Source organism: Watersipora subatra, chromosome 4 (assembly GCF_963576615.1).
Source record: "Watersipora subatra chromosome 4, tzWatSuba1.1, whole genome shotgun sequence".
Classification (NCBI taxonomy): Eukaryota; Metazoa; Bryozoa; class Gymnolaemata; order Cheilostomatida; family Watersiporidae; genus Watersipora; species Watersipora subatra.
The window spans coordinates 11,403,583-11,422,280 of record NC_088711.1 but is presented as its reverse complement, the minus strand read 5'-3'; the positions used below and the strand labels follow the sequence as shown (position 1 = coordinate 11,422,280).

The 18,698-nt window shown below is 36.8% G+C and overlaps 2 protein-coding genes across 2 annotated transcripts; one reads left to right on the top strand and one right to left on the bottom strand.

Annotated features, from left to right (window-relative positions):
* The first annotated feature begins 4,779 nt into the window (after window positions 1-4,779).
* On the top strand, window positions 4,780-6,477 carry LOC137393923 (cylicin-2-like). Its single transcript, XM_068080637.1, has 2 exons — window positions 4,780-4,900; window positions 5,927-6,477. Exons 1-2 carry the CDS (start codon window positions 4,780-4,782, stop codon window positions 6,475-6,477), a joined length of 672 nt encoding a protein of 223 aa, XP_067936738.1.
* Window positions 6,478-7,376: 899 nt separating this feature from the next.
* Window positions 7,377-8,030, bottom strand: LOC137393922 (uncharacterized). Its single transcript, XM_068080636.1, has one exon. The coding sequence runs from the start codon at window positions 8,028-8,030 to the stop codon at window positions 7,377-7,379; it is 654 nt and encodes a 217-aa protein (XP_067936737.1).
* Window positions 8,031-18,698: the final 10,668 nt, after the last annotated feature.

Genomic DNA, 18,698 nt, shown 5'->3' with positions numbered 1-18,698 from the left:
CAACAAATATTTTATAAGACATTTAGCTCCTCAGCATTAAGGGCTATTAAACGCTGGTCATAGCTATCCATGTCGGGCAGCTTAGCCATGAAGCATAATTTTTGAAATCGGTCTAATTTTTCTTTATCAGTTTTCGTTACAAAGAGATACCAGCTTGGAGCAGCGTAAGTCAAAATGGACAATATACGATTTTGGTAAAAAAAGTGATAGAGTTTTTTGTTTTACACCTATCTTTTTGAGCTGAATTAGAACGTGAGTTGATGGTCTAGTTTTTGAGATGATATAGTCAACATGGCTTGAAAATGGTAAATGATCGTCTATTTTTATGCCTAGAAGCTTGACACTGTCACTATTTTATGTTCACATTGTTTATGGTGATAAAAGGGCTGCATATAGTTTTTCTGAGGATAAAATTGATAGATTGTAACTTGGCAGTTTTCAGAGTTGTGGTGTTCTGTTAACACCAAATTGATGCATGATCTGATGCTTGGTGTGGTGGGTTTTAACAAGTAAATGATGTTATTGATTTAGTCTTGGATGATTCGGTGACTGACACTCCATATCGCTTCACATGGGTTATGACATACAAGGTAGTGTCATCAGCAGCATACCTTCAATGTTTGACACTTGGTTTAATGTCATGCCTAAAAACATTCCATAACGAAGGACCCAAAATGGTTCCTTGCAGTGATGGAACTCTGGTCTTTCAGTGTTCGTACGATGAAGTGCAGCCTCCATAGTTTACTGTTTGCATACAGTCTGTGAAGAAACTTTACAGTCGATCACCAGGAATGTGTTGGTACCAAGGGTGGGCAATTTTCCAACAGATGCATGGAGCAACATCTCGTCAAAAGCCTTGCTGAAATCCAACAACAAAGCTTGTATCGCCAATGTCTCTTCACTATTAATATCATAGCATATATCAGATGTGAACTTGGCTAGAGCATCTGTAGTGTTAAGTTTCATGGTACATGTACAAGCAAATTGGTTAGTTGGTGTAGAAAGACCTTCAATGAGCTGGGAGATATTAGTTTCAGCAATATTTCCAAGATGGAAAAGAAGAGATACAGCTCTTAATTGCTTGAAGCTTTGTGATGATTTCACTTTATTTATTACTATCACCTCAGATTTTTTTCCAAAATGCTGGAAATATACCGTCTTGAAGAATACTATTTATAATGTCTGTCATTGGCTCAGCAAAAAAATGGTCAGTGTCTAATCATCTAGTCATAATTAGATCATGAGACCCATACTTTCTGCCAAATAGTGCGAAAAATTTCTGCAGCATTTTTCGATTATCACAGGTGACCAACAGGCTCATCATGTTTATCAAAGGATGATATGTACTCCTTCGAGCTAAGGTTAAAAAATTAAGAGAATTATTACAGTAAGTTTTGAGATATCAGTGCTCAAAGTGACAGCATTACAATGATGATGAAATAGACGCGTAAGAACAAAAGACATGGTTTTATTGAATGAGTGAAGTATATTTGTGAAAATATTTCGACGATTGAGGTTGCATGAAAGTGTAAACAGAAGCCTTCATGTTCAACTACGTCCCATTTGAGCCATTTTGAGAGAAATTCCAACCTACGGCGTTTTCGTGATGGCTACGATTAACTGGCCGTTTTTGAGCTTTTAAGAACTTGTAATCACATTTCCACATATTTTGCACTCACAACACTGCAGAGTAAGACATGGTGAATCTTTCGATACCAAATAACTGTAATGCGAATTTTGTTGCAAGTCAACCTTTAAGCTTACATGATGGTAGTTTTGAGAAAACCTTTCAAGGATCCTTTTTTGTGTGCTCTTTTCTTAGCTGTCGATAACTTGCAAATAAGTGGTGAGGTGATTAATGATCAACCTTGTGGCACCAGAATAGTCAGCTCTAGACTATGTCTGTTCAAAATATTAGTCACATTTTTTATGTAAGAGGTCAACCTGTGCATCTACTGAGTCAGATGTAAATAACTTAATTCAGCTGACAGATTACAATTCATTTGTGACAGCAATTTTAGACACTAGCGTAATTAAACGTTTCTTGATCATAGTAGGACCCTATATCTTGGAGGGGCAAAATGATTGCCAGATACTCATTAGATAGAATAAGTGGTAGAAGCAATCAACCAGATTTATGTATTCTGTCGGTGAAAATAAGATCAAGCATTTTATTTTCTGTTACTGGAAAGACGACTATCTGCTCTACTGGAAGAATGTTTGTGATCACGCTTACGTCCAGATCATTAAAATTCAGAGCTAAAAATAATTTAGATGTTGGGTATTTTCTGAGATATTTGAGATGCTTGAAATGATATGATTAATAGTTTTATCCTTTTCAGAGTTCTTAAGGTCAGGAGGGCGGTATAGTACTGAGTATATATTCGGTGTATGGTTTAACTGTTGTAAAAGCAGCCTGAATGTTGTTACGGATCTATTCAAGTATTCACTCAGCTTTAGAACTGAGTGATTATCTCGCCGTAAAGTACAACACCACCACCAATTCGTTTATTACCTCTGTGACATGTACTGTGTAGTTGAAATTCATCAATATTATAAAGATGTTCCTTTTTTCATCGAGCCACAATTCGGTAAGCATTATAATATCATAACTCTTTGATAGTTGCTTTAATTCGTTATGTTTATCTCCATGGAGAGACCTGACATTGTGAATGAAATCAGATGGCAGAGTACAGATAGAGACACTGTTAGAGTTAAAAATGTTTTCACTGTAATCATTACCTAGTCAGGCATGAACAGATAGAGATTCGACCGAGTTAGCATTGAATCTTGAAGCGACAACATTTTGTAATTTTTTAAAAACCTGACATTCACTAGAAGATGATCTATGTTGACTATTACAATTCACACATTGAGGAACATCTATGCCTACATTGCTATGGTATGGTTTTCCATAGTTGTAAATGTGGTTTTCCACAGACTTATCATTTGGACAGGAGGATGCAGTATGTTTGAAATGGTGACAATTGTAGCATCTAGTGACAGAAGACTGGTTATATTCTTCAACAATAAAATCAAACCATTTGTTCTCACTTTATGCTTGATGGTCTTTGCAGACATTCGGGTGAGTTAAACGTTACCTTGAAGGCTCTTGTTAGTTTTCTCACCCTGGAGATTCTAAAGACTGAAGTAACATAAAACCTTCTACGTTCAAGATTTTCCTTGATTCAATCATCTCTGATAAGTAGTCGCACTCCTTTAAAGATGTGATTGCGCCAAATTTTAGTTGATTCTAACAAAAAGTATCGATGTTTTTTTACCATTTGAGATGTTGTTTGTTGTTTTAGGCGATCTCACTGTCAAGACATTTGAAGATTGAAATCAACAAAAATTTGTCACGGTAAAAACGCTCAGAAAAAAAACATGCCCAGACTTACCCAAAATGATGTATGTAGTGAGGCAGCCTGTCTGTATCTTTCGTATTCACATCGGTTATTGCGATAAGAGACGAGTCCTACGCGGCTCTATTGACATATATTTTATTTTGTATTTGCTCATGTTGGCTAGAATAAAATTTTAAATCTAGCTACAGATACATAATTATAAATGTCCCAAACCCCTCAAATAATGGTAATTGAAAATTTATCATATTATTATCCCCTAAATGCTGTGTAAACAGCAGAGTACCAACTAAGATTCTGCCAGTCTGCGGTAACTAGACTGCCGAGTTAACTTATTTCATCGCGGCCTTTGTATTAGCGAAGTTGTAAATTGCTACCCACACCGGAAACTAGCTACTAGATAAAATAAGCAAGCCGCATCTTTGAAAAGAATATGTTCGAATATACGGTGAAACCATGTCATGTATAGTCAATGTTATCTAGTCATTATTAGTATCAATTTTAGAAAAAAGTTTACTGGTCACAATTGATTAGTTGATTCAAGTACAAAACGAATTGTTTTTTGATTTGACCAAAATAGTGAACGCAAAATGTCAATTTCTTTGAAATCGATCAATCCACCGATTCTGGCAAAGGGTTAATAAAGCCATTCTTGCGCCTGGTTGGGGGTTTGTGGCGTGGACTCACTTGTTTCACTTAGTAATGTGGAGAAAAACATTTTTTGAGTAGTTCTTAATATTTGGTGAGTTGGAATTGAGTTGAGCTATGCCAAAGTACCTGTCAATACATCTCTGATTACACTTCATAAATCCATTCATCAGACAAGATTTTGGCACAAGTGACAACGGGGCTATAATGTATTCAATATGTTCTGCAAATCACGTTTTGCATTATCTTTAACATTATTTTATATAATTTTTACAAACCAACAAATTTTCATCTCAGCAAAAGGTTTTCATTAAAAACACCCATCCAAGTTGTGGCCACTAACATAGTTTCAGCTTATAATAGGTCAAATTACTCTACTGCAGTAAACTCCAACTCTATATGTATCATATCTGAATATTTGTTGAAATACTTGAAAGCAAAGAAATCAATTATTCTATTATTGAAAAGCTAAAGGCTATATTTTTATCATTCATTAAAGCTTTTTGATACGTATGCTTTTATCTAGCTACAAAACTAGCAAGTTGATATATAAATGAAATCATATTCTGTACTCCTCAGTCTAATCTCAAGTTACGAATAAACTACTACTGTTATTCAAACGCTGGAAGGACTCAGTATTTCAAACCTTTGAAATAACCACATTATAAACTTCAAGCTATTGAGAAACAACCGAAGTTTTTGGCGACAAGGACTAAAACCTACAGGTAAAACAGGAGTACTTGTTTACACTTGTTTACATCATATGATAATGGCAGAGACAGTTGACAAACTGATTAAGCTGATCCAGTTACGGCAAGAAGAAGCTCAACAGCGAGACGAGAACAAGAGCAAGCTAGACAAGAACAAGAGCAAGCTAGACAAGAACAAGAGCAAGCTAGACAAGAACAAGCGCAAACTAGACAAGAACAAGAGCAAACTAGACAAGAACAAGAGCAAGCTAGACAAGAACAAGAGCAAGCTAGACAAGAACAAGAGCAAGCTTGACAAGAGCAAGAGCAAGCTAGACAAGAGCAAGCTAGACAAGAGCAAGAGCAAGCTAGACAAGAACAAGAGCAAGCTAGACAAGAACAAGAGCAAGCTAGACAAGAACAAGAGCAAGCTAGACAAGAACAAGAGCAAGCTAGACAAGAACAAACGCAAGCTAGACAAGAACAAACGCAAGCTAGACAAGAACAAAAGCAAGCTAGACAAGAACAAGAGCAAGCTAGACAAGAACAAGAGCAAGCTAGACAAGAACAAGAGCAAGCTAGACAAGAACAAGAGCAAGCTAGACAAGAACAAGAGCAAGCTAGACAAGAACAAGAGCAAGCTAGACAAGAGCAAGAGCAAGCTAGACAAGAGCAAGCTAGACAAGAGCAAGAGCAAGCTAGACAAGAACAAGAGCAAGCTAGACAAGAACAAGAGCAAGCTAGACAAGAACAAGAGCAAGCTAGACAAGAACAAGAGCAAGCTAGACAAGAACAAGAGCAAGCTAGACAAGAACAAGAGCAAGCTAGACAAGAACAAGCGCAAGCTAGACAAGAACAAGAGCAAGCTAGACAAGAGCAAGAGCAAGCTAGACAAGAGCAAGAGCAAGCTAGACAAGAACAAGAGCAAGCTAGACAAGAACAAGAGCAAGCTAGACAAGAACAAGAGCAAGCTAGACAAGAGCAAGAGCAAGCTAGACAAGAACAAGAGCAAGCTAGACAAGAACAAGAGCAAGCTAGACAAGAACAAGAGCAAGCTAGACAAGAACAAGAGCAAGCTAGACAAGAACAAGAGCAAGCTAGACAAGAACAAGAGCAAGCTAGACAAGAACAAGAGCAAGCTAGACAAGAGCAAGAGCAAGCTAGACAAGAACAAGAGCAAGCTAGACAAGAACAAACGCAAGCTAGACAAGAACAAACGCAAGCTAGACAAGAACAAAAGCAAGCTAGACAAGAACAAGAGCAAGCTAGACAAGAGCAAGCTAGACAAGAACAAGAGTAAGCTGAACAAGAACAAGAGTAAGCTGGACAAGAACAAAAGTAAGCTGGACAAGAACAAGAGTAAGCTGGACAAGAACAAGAGTAAGCTGGACAAGAACAAGAGTAAGCTGGACAAGAACAAGAGTAAGCTGGACAAGAACAAGAGTAAGCTGGACAAGAACAAGAGTAAGCTGGACAAGAACAAGAGTAAGCTGGACAAGAACAAGAGTAAGCTGGACAAGAACAAGAGTAAGCTGGACAAGAACAAGAGTAAGCTGGACAAGAACAAGAGTAAGCTGGACAAGAACAAGAGTAAGCTGGACAAGAACAAGAGTAAGCTGGACAAGAACAAGAGTAAGCTGGACAAGAACAAGAGTAAGCTGGACAAGAACAAGAGTAAGCTGGACAAGAACAAGAGTAAGCTGGACAAGAACAAGAGTAAGCTGGACGAAAATAGAAAACTAATAGAACTAATAATTCTGGAAGAAGTTAAAGGTTGACTTGCAACAAAATTCACATTACAGTTATCTGGTATCAAAAAATTCACCATGTCTTACTCTGCTGTGTTGTAGGTGCAAAATATGTAGAAATGTGATCACAAGCTTCTAAAAGCTGAAACGAACAGTTAATCGCAGCCATCATAAAACCGCCGTAGATTAGAATCTCTTTCCAAAACGGCTCAAATGGGAAGTAGTTGTACAAGATTGCTTTTGTATACACTTTCATGCAACCTCATTCGTTAAAATATTTTCACAGATATACTTCACGCATTCAATAAAACCATGTCTATTGTTCTTACGCGTCTATGTCGTCGTCATTGTAATGCTGTCTCTTTCAGATATCTTACAACTTACCGTAAAAATTCGTTTAATTCTTTAACCTTAGCTCGAAGGAGTACATAATGCGATAATCAAAAAATGCTGCAGCAATTATTTGCGAAGTATGGGTCACATGATCAGATTACGACTAGACGATTAAGACCAAGCCGAAACAAAACTGTAAAGTAGCGAGCATCTATATTTGATACAGGGTCTTCGGTAAAACCCAAAGTGTTTGTCATAAACTGGCGCTACAAGAAGTTTTATATTGAGCCTTTTATTGGCCTTTCAATTTTTGTGAGAACATCACATGACAAAACAATAACCAAATGTAATGACAACGTCAAAGAAATAAACTGATTCCAATCTACGACGGCTTTTCGTTTTTGAGCTTTTAAGAGCTTTTAATCACATTTCCACATATTTTGCACCTAATGTACAAAGCAGCAGAGTAAGACATGGTGAATCTTTTGATACCAAATAACTGCAATGTAAATTTTGTTGCATGTCAACCTTTAAGGCAAAGAAAACATCGACAGTACAAGTACAGTCTGTGAACTACGTAATTGTTTTATCTCTTTTCAACAGTCCAGTTGGGATAATTTTACTATGTGTTTTACCTGTAACAGATCTGCAGGTGAAAGCTCTGGCCTTTTCCAATTTCTAATGTTTAGCATTTTCTTGGCATTATCAATGGCTTTGACAAGCTCTGACCATGAACTAAACTTTTGAAGGATTTGAGACATACTATTAATGCCAGTTGTAGTTGTTTCAAGAGCATTCTTGGGCCTTTTTATCGCTGGGCCATCTTTAGGTATGTTTGTATAGTCGGACTTGTTTTTCAGGTACATGGTTATGTCTGAGTTTGACAAGAAACTCGGTTCACTCCGCCAGGCGGACTGTAAGAGCTCGATTATGTCTGTTCCTCTTGACAGAATGTCAGCTGGGTTGCTTATTCCTGGCACATCATTCCATTGATCAATGTTAGAGTTGTTACAAATCTTTTCTATTCTGTTGTCCGCAAACATGGGGTGTCGAGCTTCGCTGTTTTCGATATAGCCCAAAGTTATAGCAGAATCTGACCAGAAATACCCCTTAGCTGTGTCTATGTTCAATTCTGATTTGAGTATTGTGCTGAGCTTAACCGCTTCTACAGTTGATTGCAACACTAATTGAGGGATGATATGTTTCAGAGGAACTACCTGCAGTGTACTTGGGCTTGACCCAAAACTCATTCATAGAACAAATAAGGTCAGTCTAACTCAATCAAGTAAAGTGAAAAGACATTCCTACAATATGTGAAGCAAAATACATGCATAGAACCATCCTTGACTTGGCTGTCACTAGTGCAGTATGAACTATCTTGTGCTTGTTACACAGACATATATATGTGCATGCACCGTAACCTTTGAGCCTAGTGTTAGAAAACTGCTAGAGCTCACTTCGTGTTATGTCACAAAAATCCTCTGGTACAACATATCGGTCTACCTGTACATTCTTGAGATTGTCCAACTCATTTTTCCAGTTTTCCCATTCTGATTGTAGTGTGAATGAAACCTGTATCCCAAGCTCCTTTTGCCTGACAGGTCTTTTGAGATATGCGCTTGCCTTTCAGAGTAAAAAGTGCTAGCAAGACTAATGGATTATATAGCTGGGATATCACGGACAGAATTCCACGCTTGTTAAGTGGCATTGATTTCGTACTATTCTTGGATTGTGTTCGTTTTTATCAACCATTCTAAACCTAAAGCTCGCTCTGAAGGTAGCTTGTCATGGGATAGGTCCAGGTTTTGTGCTTGTTTAACACTATCTGATGCTGGTATTGTTGTTAGTACATCACGGTTGTTAGATAGGAACTTGTGCAGAAGTAGATTAGCTTTTCCGCATATCTCTGTCATGTCTTTTATGAAGATCACGGCTTCTTTTACTGTATCCACGCTAGTTATGTTAACATCGGTATAGAAGTTGTTGATCATGAAGCTGCATGCTGTAGGCATGTCTTTGCCATACTCATTTGCTATCTTTCTCAAAACAACCACCCCTGATGAAAACGTAGCTCCAAATAGATATCTGGTCATTTGGAGCTATGTCCCCAAACCCCTCCTTTACATTTGTCATGCATTGTTCTAAAGAAGGTCACAGGAAGCAAAAGGAAGTCTCTGTGCTCCTCATTGCCAAATAAATTCTAAAACTTTTTTTAGGGATCAATGAGGCAGCTAACTACGTCATCTTAAATTTCAGCAAGATTCTGATTAGGCTATTCATTAACTCTTGACCAATGTAGAGGTGATCGTGTGATTGTGTACTATGTTTTGCACTGGCATCAAACGCAACGCGTAACTTCCTTTTTCTAGGATGGCGAACATAAAAGTGCGGTATGTACTCAGTTGCTCCTTCTCATCTGCTGTCTGCTGCCAGGTCAATATGTCTATTGTTAATCATATCCTTTATGAACTGACAATACTCCTCCTTTTGTTTTAGGTTTCGGTTGAGCTTGTCCGTTAGCTGTTCCAGTTTCCTCGCTGCTTCCACACTGATGTTGAACAATGTGGCGACATCTTTGGAAGACAGAGGCTGACAGCGAGACTCATCTTTAAGTTTGTGTGCTCTTGTTTCCAATATACACGTTAACTGCAGGTCATTTTGTGACATCTTCGCGTTACTGAGACTATACACATCTTCAAATGAGTTTTTATGCTTTCCTTTCAGTATGCATTGCACAGTTTTGATTGCTTGTGAGCAAGTTCTCCATACATTGTTTAATCAAGTATCATGCATATAGCAAAGGCTTCACCTTCATCCCCTAAAACAACTTCTTGTGGCGGTATTGCTGCAGAGCAGTCTACACTCAAGAGGATGCCTACAGGCATGTCCATCTTTGGAAAAAACTCTTTAATTAATTGTTGCTCGTGTGGCAGCTTTAGTACATGACTCTTGCTCAGTATCTGACCTTTATTGCAAGGTATGTTATCTTGCTTGTAGACTCGTAGTAGTTCAATTTCTTGCATGTACAGAACTCCATATCCTCTAATTGTGACAGTGTAACAATTCAATACTTAGGTCGCCTCACTATGCCGTGTATTCACTATAATTTGTTCACGATAGTAACTAGGTCTGAAATGATAACTACATCAGATGAAATGAAGCTGGCGTGAGCTTGTGCATCGAGTAGAGCATAGACAAGTTAGTCATTTTTTTCCTGATGATACATATATTAGGAGAATATGTTTAACAGATTTTTCCGTTTTTGTGCTTTGGGGCATGTGCATTTTTCTTGCTTTCTTTAGTTTGCTTGTAGCTAATTTTTGTTGGATTTGTATATCTTCCGCACTTTTATGCATTTCCAATAGCTTCCTTAAACCTTTAGGCAACGCTGTTGGATGTGATTTTTCACACTCAGCACATTTGGCTTTCCTCTTACAGCCTCTACTGTTGTGTCCAGTTTTTAAACAGCTAACACAAAAATTTTGTGTTTTAATAAAATTGTTTTTTTCAGTTTCACTCTTTGCAGCTAATGACCGACATTCCATTATAGAGTGGGAACCTTTTTTGCAGTGCACACAGTTCGGGGCATGAGTGTTTGATTTTAAGGTATCAATTGGCAGCTCTCTCTTTAGTGTAGGCCAATGTACAGGTTTGAATTGTTTTTTGTTTGTGGATTTTTTTAATATCTTTGAGCGTATTTGTCAATACTCTTGCTTCATGCAGAATGAAGTCTACATACGTAGAGAATGGTGAAAATGTTACTTTTTCTTTTTGTTCTATGTCCTGCGTTTGACTAACCATGTAGGGATACTTTGAGGTATTTCTCGGTCCCTCTTTTGTCTAAAATATGCAGCTTTAGGATGGCTCTCTGTGCTGCGAGACACTACCTGAGTGTTATAAAGTCATAGATTTGTGTCTTTGGCGTTTTTAATCTCTTTATTCAACTGAACGCTATAATTGCTAAAGATAATCTGTCCTCATTGTATTCAGCAAGCATGATGAACAAGTATGATGCAAGACACAGAAATAGCAAACAAAAACAACAGGACATTGAGTGCAACTAGGCCACATCATAACACTGAGAAAATAAGAATATCTTTTTAATGCATCGATATCTTTATTCAGAATCCTGTTCTATTCTATCCTATCTCGACAGCTATTTTCTACCAGGTCATCTCTACCAAATTTTTTTTGCAAAGTGTTCAATGCTTCCTTGTCTTTGGTTGGCAACCTAAAATATCCACTTATAGCTTGCTTTGCATTACCATCAGCAAATTTTTCAAGTCTGAAGCGTTTTTATCAGTGAACCTTTTTTCGAGTCAATAGTACTATTGAAGGAAACACGCCAATCAGCATGCTCTAAATGGTCACCTGTAAATACACTAGGTTCTGAAGGAGCGAGTAATAAAATGTGCATGTATTTGGTTATCTCCTGCCCTATATTGGCTGTTGGGATCCATCTGTTTGCGGTTTTACATCAAATGATGTTTTTAAACTGTTAGTGTTCTGCTGCTAATGGGTTGCTTGTTTTCGCTATTTGTAGAAGTTGGCTCACCTGTGGTCTTTTGTTCTAAACACTAGATGATTCTCTTGTTGTGGTCTATGTGATTTAATTGCCTAGCTGGCATCATAAGATTTGCTGGTGAAACCGTATCACCTTCTGTTGCTTGTGATTGCATGGCTGTTTGCGCTTCATTCTGTGCAGCTGCTGACCACTCAAGTCTGTTGAACTCTTGCCCATCGTGCTGCTATGCGTATTTCTAGCTGCTGCATTTTTAATTCAAAGGTTTTTTTATCTTTTTCAACGGTTCTTTCAGTTTCTGCTAACTCTCTTTCGTGTTGGAGTGTCGCTGTTTTGTGTTGTTGGCAATAGTTTTCAACCAGTTGTGTATCAGAAATAAACTGGTCAAACAAGGTTTGTGTGTGTTCATCAACTTTGTATTGGTCAACTGACAGACATGAATTGATCTCATCAAATATATTTATGATATTCTGTTTAATAACTACTGCAGTTTCTAAAAACCTTTCAACGTCTCCGTTTTTGTATTGTGAAGGATAAAACTTTTTAGCTAATGTTCGGCCTGATGGTAAGACTACAGAATACTATTACCCCATTAAATCTTGAGAAAGTTAAAATCTCTCAACAACACAAAATTGCAGTCAAGGCTGTGATGATAGAAATTGAAGCGAGAGCTTAGACTATTGACACTGGGAGGGCGATAGTAGGCCACTACACTGACAGGAAATTGGAAAATGCTCGTACTAAAAGTTACCCTCTCTTCATCAAGGTCTCTGAAAAAGTTGCTATTTGCGCTCCACTGACCACTCTCATGCAAACTAAAACAACCCTACCTTTTGATAGGCGGTTTCTGTAATAAATTTCTGTTGTGCAGGCCTAACTCATTGTCTATAACTGATGGATTCAAATGGGTCTCAGTAAGGACAACAATGAGAGGGTCACAAGTTTTGATCAAAGTGGTTTTTGATAGTGATTTTTATTTCTGATGCTGTTGCAGTTTTATAAGATGGCAGTCATAATTGAGTTTCCCTAATTTTTTTTGCTATGTTCAAGTTTTTGAAATTTTTTTATGTACATTGGGCAATCAATTTGGCTGGTAGCATTGTGTTCTAGTGACCCGCAGTTGCAACGTTTCTTTGCTTCAGCACACTTTTGGTGGTCACTTTCAGATGGTAATTTGGCACTGCATTGTTTGCAAACCTCGTCAGATTTGCAGTTTGCTGCAGTATGACCATAACTCCAACATTGGTAACACTGCAGTGGCCTAGGTTTTGGTGAATGGGCTTTCTCAACTCTCAGTTTCAGACATAAGTCTTGAACATATATGCCATTCTCAATAGCTTTTTGTAGATCCTCACTTTCCTTGAATATCAATTTCACCGTGCTGGTAAACCACTAGTAAAATAGTTTTTTCACAAAGTGGAAAATTTTGTTTTATATATTCAAGCTGCTCAGTATCAGATAAATCTTTATGAACTGCAAAGCAAATGCCGTTAGTTTTTGGAGCAGGTTTTAGGGGCTGTCTATAATATCACATTTTTAGTGGAAGGGTTTCCTCTTTGTAAAAGTTTACTAGCTGTTAAGGATTTAGTGAATTGTATAATCAGCTTTGGTTCATTTTTATCACGCTCAAATTTTTTTAAAAGTGTAATAACTGGTTTATTGAGCAATTTGCTGGTACCTTGTCTAACGGCTATGTGGTTTGTCACCAAGGATCTATTGTTAAAGTTGTATAGCACTACACAATTGTTAGAGATAAAAAAATGTTATAGCCCAGCTGTTTTTCTTGGTGAGCCACTTATTAGTGATCCAGCCAGGATCGCATTTTGCTTAATCACTGCACACTACGAACTCTTATAGACATTTTTAAACCCAATTTCAATCTGTTGGTTGCTAGGAACAGGGCAGGTTAACTGGACAGGTGAGTTGGCTACTTCATCAAATTTGACTTCTAAGGAGTTCAATCCTGACACATTGGTCTGTTGATTTGACCGGTTTGTAAAGTTTAGTTTCTAAAGCTTTCAATTTTTCATTAAATGTTGGATCAAGCTCACTATGATAAACTTCAGACTCGGTGTGGTCAATCTTTTTCCTAAGTTTGCAGTTTGATTCTAAGAGCAGAGTCATACAGAGATGTTTTATTTTGTCAGTGCATGAAAAGATGTTCTATACTCGGGCAATCCTTGTCAGACCCGGTGCAATACTGTAGCTCCTGTAGCTCAAGAGTACAAATGATCTTCAATGAGTCTCTAGTAAATTTAACGCATCCATAGTGAAACCAAGTAATTCAAACCTCACATTCAACTTTCTCATCTATAACTATATTATGGCAGATTCCACAAATATGAGTGGAAGTGTCATTAACTTTTTGGTTTGTGTTTTTAGCACCACAGCTACTAGTACTTGACGATGTAGGTTTGCCATTAGTAAATCGCCTCAGACCCGTTAGAGTTTTATTACTGTCAAGCATGTTTGAGCTGACCAATCATAAATTGCTTTTCTTTTCAAATTTAAAAAGTGGCACTGAGTTGTTATAACAGTGAATCAGAACAGTGAACAGTTGTTAGAACAGTGGTTTTTGCTTTTTCAAAATCCTGCGAGCACTGCAGTGCCTGAAGAGGCTAAGCTGCCTTACTTCCCTTAAAATAGGTGAGTATGTTATGTTATATAAATAGAAGGTAAAATACAGTAAAAAATAGGTATAAAATAAAATTGCAAGAAACTCTCAAAAGTTTGCAGAATTCTCCAAAAGACGTCTGTCTCGCATTATTTATTGGTGGATCATTTATTGGTTATAACATAGAAGTATATGTTAGCCCAAACAATATAGCTAACAACAATTGCTGATGAAATCTGTTCGGGTGATAGGATGCTGGATACAGGGCATGATTAATAAATGTGATGATTATTTACCTTGTGCTGTCATGGATAATTACTAGCTGCAGATGCTTTGCTCATGAAAATCAATCATAAATTGGCAGGCAGTAATAGTATGGCAATTACTTCTCATAATTTACACTTTGAATATTTTTATACGATAATATTTTGGCCATTTTTGATTTACGGCTACTTGCTTTGATAATAATAGTGGAACTTGTTAGAATATATATAATTGCCGTATAATAAAGACCTGTAAATTATTATTATACTGCTTTAATGATTTCAGGGTTACGATGTATATTTAGAACGGTAAGAGTCACATTATATGTGATATAATTTTTCAAACTAATGAAATAAAACAGGTCAAATGCTAGCTAAGCGGATATTGTCTATCCCTGCAATGTTTACTCCAAAAAATGAAAATTTTGGTGGAAACAGATTTGTGACGTTTCCAAAATGTAATATCAACAAGTGATTGATGAAATGAGTGTTTGAAGTTTAAAATTTTTTCATTTATAATATTTTATGTTCTGCCTACTATTGTTCTCACATCAAATATATAAAATACATCTAGCAGATTCATAGATACAATGAACTCCATTGATCATCTACTCGTTACTATCACATAGAATAGTAAGTGTAGTACAACAAATCAGATTATTGATAGTTCAATTAACTGGTGAAAAGATAAGTGGAAACTCATGGTATTCTTTCCTGTCTTGTAGAACTTCAGCTTTGCTTTAGGCAAATTTGCAAAGTATCCAAAGAGCCAAGCTTTGCTAATCTTTTGCACTCGTTGTTTTACGTATACAAACTCCGGAAGAAGTGGAACAAGTGTATAGAAAAAGGAGAATATGTTGAAAAGGGAGAAAAATTTAAAGCTTTACCCTATTGTAATAAAACGTCATGATAAAACTCCCGCTACTTATTGACTGACCCTCACATGTTTTATATTGGCTTGTATTTGCTAAATGAGAGCATTAGCGTGTAATCTTTTGAATTTTTTATTGGTTATAGCTTTACTTTATATTGTTGTTAAATTTTAGACACTGATGAACTAGATCTGTATGTATGTTATATGCAAGGGAATATTTCAAAACAATTTTTTTTAAAGAATTTTTTTTAATGATGAAGCATTTCTTTGAAAGATACCAAATCAAGGTTCTAGTTTGAAATCTAATACTAATCCGCTAGTGTAGCTACCAAATGATACATGAAATTTGTAATGTATTGCTGTTTCCCAAAGTCTGTAGTATTCCAAGTACATACTCAATCAGATTAGCAAAAGTATTTTAAGGGCCCAACAACCATTCTAGGAGTAATTACAAAAAAATTGATATGAAAATTAAATTTTTTTTAAATCAGCAGCAGTTTGCTGTCCTTCCTCTTGGTGTAGAAGTAGGTTTTTCATCGCAAAGAGCTCACAGTAAAAGTGATGTTGATCATTGATTTTATGTTGGTAATGATGTACGTACTTGATTATTTACTTTGACACAAAGTTAAAGGGTCCATGAATTTTCTCCTGCCACAGAGTCATATACTCTGTTTGGCTGTTGTGGTTTAGGTAGGTGTACATCCTGATGTAGGCATACTGGTCTGTTGTGCAGTTGTACATTTTTAAAGTGTAGGACATCTGATGCTGCTTCTACAGTGGTTCCTGAGCATTTCAAGCAGAGGAAGCACGTAACTTAGAAAATACTCAGGTCCAGTATGAGTATCTTTTGTTTCACCCCTACTGTCCCCATTTTCTGCAAGCATAGCTTTTTCAGATGATATTTTTCTTCGTCTTGCTTATACAACCTCAATAGCATTCTTCAGTCATTGGATAGTTTGCTGCTGCCTCGTAAACCCTGCGAGGAAATTCCGAGAGCTGCTGCAGATTTCACTCAGAAATGCAAACATTGAGGAGTTGTCTCTTTAAAGGGCATCTCAAGTTAGATTGGTTTGTGTGTTCACAGTTGGAAGGTTTGAAAATTCATCAGGATTCGTGATGCACCATTTTTGCTGGGCTACACAATTACTTGTGAATATTATTTCTGCTACTCGCTAAAGTCCATCAATCAAACCAATCTTTCGGCTCACCTACATTGGTGTCCTTGAGTTTGTCTCTTGAAGAATATTTTAGATATGTGGTAAATGTTCATAGCCAAGCTGATGAAATATTCCATGGTATTTGACACCTTCATTACAAATATGAGAAAATTGAAAATCGCTTCAATACAAAATAGCTAGCCTTCACACGAACAAGAAGAACAGGGGGCTGATTCGACACTCTTTGTATCTTTCACTCTTAACCTTGCAACTTTCAACACACCATCATTTCGTCTGATGACCAAATTTGTAATGAACTCACAAAGTGATATGTTGCTGTGAAATAGTTCACTTCAAATGCACCAAGCCAAAAACTCAATTTCATTTTTGAGTACCCTCTACAGATGTCTGTTAGGAACACCTTGTGCCATTCTCAGAGGTGTAGCATATCATGTAGCGAGTTTCTCTAACAGTGAAATCAGAATTGATTTTATATGCAAAGCTTTGTTTCATCAATGCTCCAAACAGCTATAGAGAGTTCATGCCTTAACTTACAACTATAAAAATTACTAATTAATTATTAAAACGTCCCTTTGGAAATTATATTTTTTTAGAACGCCATAAATTTTAGCTGAGCATGTTCTAGTTGCTATATTTTAAGTAGCTTGTTTTCCTATAGTTGGTACATATGAGAACAGCATAGCTGCAAGACAAAACTATGATCATAAAAACATGTGCTAAACCTGATAAAGCAATCGAGTGTTTTTATAAAGATTAATTACTATGAATGACCACAAGTTAACTCTAAATTTGAAGCTAGTTTTGAAACTGAGAAATTTTTTTACTATCAGTCATAATGGATGTGGTTACACATATGAAACAGGCTTATGACCAGCAGCTCATGACTGCTGGCAACGGAAAATAAAAATGATAGGTAAACCTGTAGATGTGTGGCATTCCTAAAGTGAGTGCCGTGTTTGCAGACAAACAGATAAGCATGCTTTCCTTATCTTTGAGTTGGCGCTCTCTGTCGCTAGCTAAAACTCTCAATTATATGAGCAAAGGCTGGGGCGATGTGGAAACTTCCAACTATATGAGCAAAGGCTGGGGTGATGTGGAAACTCTTAACTATATAAGCAAAGGCTGGGGCGATGTGGAAACTCGCAGCTATATGAGCAAAGGCTGGGGCGATGTGGAAACTTGCAACTATATGTGCAAAGGCTGGGGTAATGTGGAAACTCCCAACTATATGAGCAAAGGCTGAGGCGATGTGGAAATGCATAAGATTAATCAAGTCCCAACCAGATTTGTTGCTAACAATCCTAGACACTTTCTACTATTTCTCTCTGTTAATGATAACTAGCTAATATGAGAGGAGATAGTGAGACAAGTATATATAAATTGGAGTTGTCTCACTTCCACTGTATTACAGTTACGCAAAAGAATTGAAAATATAAAATAGCAACTTCCTTTACCGAAGTGCATGCAGTTTTTTGGCTGATACAATTTAATCAATTGCCTAAGCAGTGTTCATCAACAACTTCAAGTATTTCATCAGAGATCGTGCCAATAGTGCCAGCATGGTTTGCTAGAACTTTTAGTTGACAGGAAGTTCCGCACTATATTTACAGATAAGAAAAACCTAGTTTGAAGAACTTGGCATTGCTGAAGCTATCGAACTGGCCATACTTAACATCCAACAAACATCAACTTCGATGATAGAAGTTGAAAATTCAAATCCATGCACTTCAAATGCCATGGTGTCTAAATGAGTTGTAAAAAAAAGTGAGCTAGATGTATGCACGTCTTTAACAAACATCTGTTTTAAGGCAGTGCAAGATATACAGCTGTGATACTGAAGATATGCTAAACCACACAGGATCTATTCCAATGTCGGCATTCAAACACAGCCTGAAGCTAGATTAATCACTACAATTCTTTTCAATTTAGCTTTTTGTTTTGATGTATTACTGATGGTTTTTATCAAATGTTTCCAAAGCAGGCAGAATTAATTGAAAAACTAGTGGAGCTGGAGCAAGATTTGTGTTTTGTTTGTTTATTTACATCTATAATATAACTACAAAAAAAATAATATGAAAAGTGTTCCTTACAGTATACAAGAACAAGAGAAATAGAAAAAAATGTCACTCCAGGGAAGGTGATGGCACGGAACCTGAAAGTAGAGTCAGCAGAAGTCTGTCTAATTAGTTTAGTTTAGTCTGGTTGTCTGAGGTAGCGCTTCAGTTTATTTTTGAAAGAATTAGCATCTACAATTTTACGCAGTGTAACCGGTAGTAGATTCCATAGCAATGACTCTTGATAATCCAAACAACATTGACCAGCTATTGATTTAAACAATGGTATTTTTAGGTTTATGTGTGTTTGACGAGTAGTTAAATATGTTATTATCCTGTTTTGGTTTGTTTCATAAAATGTGTTGTGTGCTTTTATCAGTACTTTGTATTTGTATAACTTTTTAATAGTTAAA